General features: G+C 43.4%; 1 protein-coding gene across 1 annotated transcript in view; it reads right to left on the bottom strand.

The window, feature by feature from the left end:
• The window catches only part of NMT1 (N-myristoyltransferase 1), a 43666-nt gene that overhangs the window by 15810 nt on the left and 20390 nt on the right, over positions 1–7466 (bottom strand). The window contains exon 3 of the mRNA XM_003786254.3: positions 5310–5454. Coding sequence (XP_003786302.1) covers positions 5310–5454 — 145 coding nt within the window. The remainder of the gene's footprint in view (positions 1–5309; positions 5455–7466) is intronic.

The following is a 7466-nucleotide window of genomic DNA, read 5'->3' on the forward strand; positions in this document are numbered from 1 at the left end:
GCCATGGCACTCTACCCAGGGGGACAGCTTGAGGATCTGTCTCAAAAAAAAAAAAAAAAAAAAAAAAGATATGACTCCCCGACTTGTCTTCTTAAGACAGAAGTCAGATTTTCTTCCCTAGTCAAGAAACTGATCTTTTGATTTATTCTATTCTTTTTTTTTTTTTTTTTGAGACAGAGTCTTACTATGTCACCCTTGGTAGAGTGCTGTGGCAGGTCACAGCTCACAGCAACCTCAAACTCTTGGGCTTAAACGATTCTCTTGCCTCAGCCTCCCAAGTAGCTGGGACTACAGGTGCTTGCCACAATGCCTGGCTATTTCTTTTCTTTTTTTTTTGGTTGTACTTGACATTGCTGTTTGGCAGGCCTGGGCCGGGTTCAAACCTGCCAGCTCCAGTGTATATGGCTGGCACCCTAGCTGCTGAGCTATAGGTGCCGAGCCTCTATCGATTTATTATTTGATATATTTATGATTATAAAGTAGCCCTCGTGAATTACTTTAAGTCAATCTGCTATGCATATAAAAAATAGTTTTTAAGCCTACAAAGCTAAGGGCCAGACCTCACTATCTCATCTTGTATTGAATTTACACCTTTTCCAAAACATACTTCAGAACCTTTAAATCTCATTTAGGCTGGTTACTAGGTCCTATGTGAAAGAGGCATTTCCATTCACTTTCTCCTTCTCCAAGTAGTTCACTGAATCCTAGTTGTGCCAGTTCTGTGACAGGCACTGGCCAATGAAATGGACAAGGGTCCTCACCATCACAGACATCAAAGAGATCAGCAAGCAGGCACCTGCCACCCAGCAAAACAAGTGGCCATGAGAATGAAGTATGGAGTCCCTGCCCTCACAGAGTGCTACAGGACCTGTGTGTGTGTAAAGAAAGACTTTCCGAGGAAATATACAAAGACAAGATCTCAAGGATAATTAAGAATCAGACAGTGAAGTGTGTGGGGTAGGGAGAACACATGCACAAGGAACAGTCCCTGTAAAAGAAAGGCTGGAGATGAAGAGGAGGAGCTGAAACTAGATGAGACTGGGGAGGAAAGCTGGGGCCAGTCACAGAGGGCCTTGAAGGCACCCTATTACTGAAGCTAGATTTTTATCCTGAGGGCTGTGGGATATCCTTAATGGGTTTTTAGGGGCCAGCGGGCCCTTCAGACCTGCATTTTACAATGAGCACTCAGTAAGTGCTTCTCAACTGATTCTGAGTGAACTTTTATACAATATTCAAACAGTATGTCTTAATCTATTTTTGATAAACCTTATCCGTAGTATGACTTACTTATGTCATCCTAAGCTTGTTCTGTATCTCTAAGATACAACTAAAAAACCAGAAGTACAGGAAACACTGAGAAAGTAGTGGCCACTTTCAATAGACTCCTGCTCGCTCTGGAGTGCCAATGAAACTGAGAAGCAGCCCCAGGTCCCTGCACTGTCCTCGTCCCAGTGACAGCTTCTGTCTGTCCTTCTGTACAGAGTGGCCTGCTCTATATCTTACTTATTTATTTGTTTAGAGACAGAGTCTCACTCTGCTGCCCTGGGTAAAGTGCCATGGTATTATCATAGCTGACAGCAACCTCAAACTATTTGGGCTCAAGCGATCCTCATGCCTCAAATTCCTAAGTAGCTGAGATTTTAGGCACCTGCCATAGGCCTCCCAGAGTGATAATTTTCCTGTTTCAAGCAGAGATGGGGGTCTCTAGCTCAGGCTGGTTTTGAACTACTGAGCTCAAGCAATCTACCCTCCTCAGCCTCCTAGAATGTTAGGATTACAGGTGTGAGCCCCCGCCCCCAGTCTCCTCTACCTTTTATAATGGCTCTTGACCACCTCCAATACACTCTTCCTCCAAAAATTCTTTTTCTACCCTCCAACATCAGGGACTCAAATCTAAACCCTTTGGTATAACTATAAAGGATACAGGAGTAAAGACAATGAGATCTGAAAACAATAAACCAAATGAGGACAAGGGAGAGGGAGAAAAGAGGAGAAGCTTCTCTCTAGGACCCAGGGAAACCAAGTGAGTACACATTTTCCCTTTGAGAATTACTTTTAAAAACTAACTGAAGGCTGGGCACAGTAGCTCACACCTATATTTATCTTAAAACACTTTTGGTTTGGGTGGTGCCTGTGGCTCAGGGTAGGGCGCCGGTCCCATATACCGAAGGTGGTGGGTTTGAACCCAGCCCCGGCCAAACTGCAACAAAAAAATAGCCAAGCGTTATGGTATGCGCCTGTAGTCCCAGCTACTCAGGAGGCTGAGGCAAGAGAATCACCTAAGCCCAAGAGCTGGAGGTCACTGTGAGCTGTGATGCCACGGCACTCTACCAAGGGCGACATAGTGAGACTCTGTCTCTACACACACACACACAAAACCACTTCTGGTTTGAATGCCTTTCAGTGGTGAATCTAGGACAATGTTAAACTTCTAAAGAATTATAGGTCTCTTCAGCGAAATAAATCTAATTAGAACTCTCCCAATGTGGAGAGTACATAGTACACTCAATGTGCAGGAGTTTTGCAATCATAATACCCCATTTAAGTGGAAAAAATTTAAGGCAAGAAGCTGTAAATGACACTATCCTAAGGATACTTAGTAGAACAAAGGTAATACCTCAGCCATGCAGGCTGACTTATGCCAGACAAGGTGGTGCTTTCTGCAGGCTAACTCACTGAGACAAAGAGATCCTTAATTTGGGCTTGATTGACCATGAACCTAAAAGGCGGACTGGTCAGAAGCTTCGGGCAACCACTCTTCCAGATCCCACACTACGTGCTGTATAGAAGGCACATCCGTAAGAAATAAAACAGAACACTGTTCCACCTTCCTGAGAGTGTCAGGGCCACTATGAGTAACTGTGTGGCTTTCTCAAGTGCTCCAAACTTCCTACATTTACAGGTGAGACACAGAGGCAAACAACAAAGTGCTGCCAGACTGAAAAGGAAGAAAAACCCATTAATCCCAAGTCGCATCTTCACCAGGTCCTACTACCTGTGAAGAATGGAGCAAGGTTACCTATTTGCAAATTCCTTTTTTTTTTTTCGAGACAGAGTTTTATTTTGTTGCCCTCGGTAGAGTGCTGTGGTATCACAGCTCACAGCAACCTCAATCTCTTGGGCTTGGGTGATCCTCTTGCCTCAGCCTCCCAAGGAGCTATAACTATAAGCACCCACCACAATGCCTGCCTAATTTTCCTATTTTTAGTAGAGACAAGATCTCATTTTTGCTCAGGCTAGTCTCAAACTCCTGAGCTCAAGCAATCCACCCACATTAGCCTCCCACAGTGCTAGGATTACAGGTGTGAGTTACCCCACCTGGCCCATTTGCAAATTCCTAATGAAAAAATAAAATCAACCCCAAACTCCAAACACTAAACACCATCTGAAAATGGGGCCAAGAAGTGTGTAGCTGCCACAAAATTCCTGTTCAGAGATTTCATTCTGAAATAGAATATGTAGCTCTCTACATCTTTCCCGCTCCTTACTGGGGTGGTCACTGGGTCCCCATCCTATTAACAGCAATGCTATGACCCAACACCCTCTGGAAGGTTTAGCCAATGGGTTCCGGGACCTGGAATTAGCACCACTCACATTCACCTGCTTTCCGTTGCCCATGGGGATACGTCCCCTCAGCTTGCTTCTGAGTTGTGACCAACCTGTCTAAGAACTGCATCTGCTCTCAAGTAGAGCTTCTCAAACTTTGAAAGTAGACACAAATCTCCAGTAAACTCTGATTCTGCAGGTCTGGGCTGGGACCAAGATACTGCACTTCTATAAGCTCTTAAGGCAACACTCATCCTGCCCATCCACGGAGCACTGATGCTCCTCACCTCTGCAGAAGGTGAAGGCCCTTGGGCACAGCTGCCTTTCTCCCCGTACCAGTCTTTGGCCCTACCCTGCCTCACCCTCCTCATTCCCACTGCAAATACTGTCAAGTCTCACAGTGATTCTGGAAGGAAGAATCAAGGAAAACTTGAAAATCATTTACATTTGGTGTTGGAACATGTTTTTTTCTTTCTTTTTTTTTTTTGTTTTGTTTTGGAGACAGAGTTTTACTTTCTCACCCTTGGTAGAGTGCTATGGCATCATGGTTCACAGCAATCTCAAACTCTTGGCCTTAAGGATGTCAGGATAGCCGAGTGGTCTAAAGTACCAGATTCAAACTCTCAGCCTTAAGCAATTCTTTTGCTTCAGCCTCCCAAGTAGCAGGGTTACAGGTGCCCCCCACAACACCTGGCTATTTTTAGAGACGAGGTCTCAATCTGGCTCAGGCTGAACCTGTAAGCTCAGGCAATACACCCGCCTTGGCCTCCTAGAGTGCTAGGATTACAGGTGTGAGCAATCATACCCGGCCCAGGAACATGGTTTTTTTTCAACATAACTTAACTTACCTAGCCACACAGGAAACAGAAATTTGGCCATCAATGTGTCCAGAATCATGATGCAAATACTCCAGAAACTTTTGGTCAACCTCAGGCTCTGAAGGTACTCATCAAGGTTGGCTGTCACTCAGTCTTGGCAAGTGCCTCTAACTCTGCTATTTAAACATTCTGCCTGTCCTACCCCTTTAAGAGTTTATTATAGCTTTTTTTAAGGGGTGCTGACAAATTCTACTTATAGGATTTCAGGTGTTGAACCATTGCTCTTAAGCAACATGTAAAATTTAGTAAGCATATACTGGCTGAGAGATAAAGGGAAGAGACAGGATTAAACATTTGTCCAGAAAAACAAGACAGTCCAGGCGGCACTTGTGGCTCAGTGGGTAGGGTGCTGGTCCCACATACTGAGGGTGGCAAGTTCAGACCCAGCCCTGGCCAAACTGCAACAAAAAAAATAGCCAGGCGTTCTGGGGGGCACCTATAGTCCCAGCTACTCGAGAGCATGAGGCAAGAGAATCGCCTAGGCCCAGGAGTTGGAGGTTGCTTTGAGCTGTGTGACACCACGGCACTCTACCGAGGGCGATTAAGTGAGACTCTGTCTCTACAAAAAACGAACAAACTAGACAGTCCCTCTATAAATCTATATGGGAAGACAAACCTCCGGGCAGACATCCCAAATCATCACGTGCCAATACATGATGGACTAAAGGATCATTATTTGTTCTCAGTGTGTGCTGCTGTGAAATGATAAGATGTCTGAATAACAGTCTTGTCTTTGCTGCGTTTAAAAGACTCTCCTCTTAAAATAAACACCAAGGAACTCCAGGACCCTGTTGCCCTTCTCCATAAATTCAGGGTGGTACTACCATGGAGCCATAGCTGAGGCATGTCCCTTGCCCTCACCTGGGGAAGAAAGTACATACATACCTAGTTTGGGGACAGGCTGCGTATCCCAAAACTGGTAGCTTCGCTTGCTAGCCTCCTCCATAGTTTTGGCAGGTCCCTGACCCACTGAGAACAGCTCAATGGCCTTCTGTATTTCCTGGATCCTCTCTGCTGGCAAGGAGTTCATCTGGGCAAGACAAATTCAGGGAGAGAAAAGGTTCATTATGTTAGTAAGACTTTTGATTAATTATGAGTTCAAGAGTTAAGGGGTACAAATCAAAGAAGGAGATTTGGTTATCCTGTCCTAATCCTAGAGGTCATATATTATATGACAATTGGAGAAAGAGTGAATGACCACAGAAGTCAGAATACGTATATGATGAATGGGTGCTGCATACAGGGTTTCTCCCCTTATTCTTCTGGTACTATATGATATAAGATTTCAAACAATGCACAGATGTGTAACACATATACAAAGTAAAAACCCACCCAGCCCGTCTCTCAAATGCTACATACAATCCTGTCATCAACAGTCTTCACTTCAGAAGATGAGAGGAGGCAAATATAATGTCAGGCTTTTTTGCCTCCAAGTTCCAAATGCACACAATCCACCTTTCAAAAATAAAATAGGACTGTATAACATTATCTACAAACTGCTTCTTCTTCTTCTTCTTATTATTATTATTATTTTCTGAGACAGTCTCAAGCTTTTGGCCTGGATAGAGTGCCGTGGCGTTACAGCTCCCAGCAACCTCCAACTCTTGGGCTCAAATGGTTCTCTTGTCTCAGTTTTTCATTTTTAGTAGAGACGGGGTCTCGCTCTTGCTCAAACTGGTCTTGAACTCCTGAGCTCCAGCAATCCACCCGCCTGGACCTCCCAGAGGGCTGGATTACAGGCATGAGCTACACTATGCCTACAAACTGCTCTTTAAACACTGTATCTTACACACCTTTCCTGGTGAGAACATGTAGACCTGCCCATTCTAACAACCAAGTCCACTATACGTATGGATCACAGCATATTCAGGCAGCCCCCCGTTGATGGGCATTTTGGTGATTTTGTTCTTCAGTTTTACAAGTAATGCTGTAATGAACTTTCTTGTCCATCTATTTTTGCTCACTGGGATATGTATTTCTGCAGAGTAAGGTTTAAGAAAGAGGCATGCTGGGTCAAAGGGTATGCACATTTAAAATTATAATATACAGACTGGACATAAAGTTCATGTGCAATTTAAAATAGTTTAACATAGTAAACTGCACATGAACTTTATGTCCACCCCCATGTCATCATCAACTTGCTCTCTAAAATTTACTGATACACATTCTACAAATATCTCCCCCATTTGTTGTTTATTTTTGCCTGTTATAAAAAACTTTTAAATTTGACAATTTTTGTTTTATGACTTCTGGGTCCTCACCCTAGCATGACAAAAATACATGTATTTTCTTCTAACACTTCTACTTTATAATTTTTTTTCCCACTTAAATTGTGAAGGAAAGGAAGACTATGAACCAATATGTTTATACTGCTTATTCCCAGGAGGTAGGACTATAATGGATTTTAATTTTCTTCCTCTTGCTACGTTTTTCAAAATAAATTCTCTACAATGAATTATATCATCCTTGTAAAGAGGAAAATAGAGGAGTATATAAAGGTTTTTGTTAAGTTTCTTATTTCAAAATAAACTCTTTTGATATAGACTTGAGCTCAAACCCCCAAATATCCAAACATCCATACCCAGACAAAGAAATAAGCAAACAAAAATCCCTAAAGCCCAAGCATGGGCTTGGGGTAGAATTTTTAACTAAAAGACTTGAGTTAAGTCACCTCTCTCATCTTTACAATGGGAAGACCAAGAACCCCCTATCTACCTTGTACAGATGGTGAAAGTTTAGGGCTACTTTAAATGAAACAAAGTGCCTGGCAAGCCAATAACACAGAGTTTAACAATAGTGGTATTTTTTTTCATGCTAAGTTTGATATTAGAAATAGTCAAAAGTTACTTGAAACCATGTCCCATTAAGGTAGGAGATTCAGGCTCTGCGCCTGTGGCTCAAGTGGCTAAGGTGCCAGCCGCGTACACCTAAGGTGGCGGGTTCAAATCCCCAGCCTGGGCCCGCCAAACAACAATGATGGCTGCAACCAAAAAATAGCCAGGCGTTGTGGCGGGCGCCTGTAGTCCCAGCTACTTGGGAGGC

Source organism: Otolemur garnettii, unplaced genomic scaffold (assembly GCF_000181295.1).
Source record: "Otolemur garnettii isolate 467f Iridium unplaced genomic scaffold, OtoGar3 scaffold00018, whole genome shotgun sequence".
NCBI lineage: Eukaryota > Metazoa > Chordata > Mammalia > Primates > Galagidae > Otolemur > Otolemur garnettii.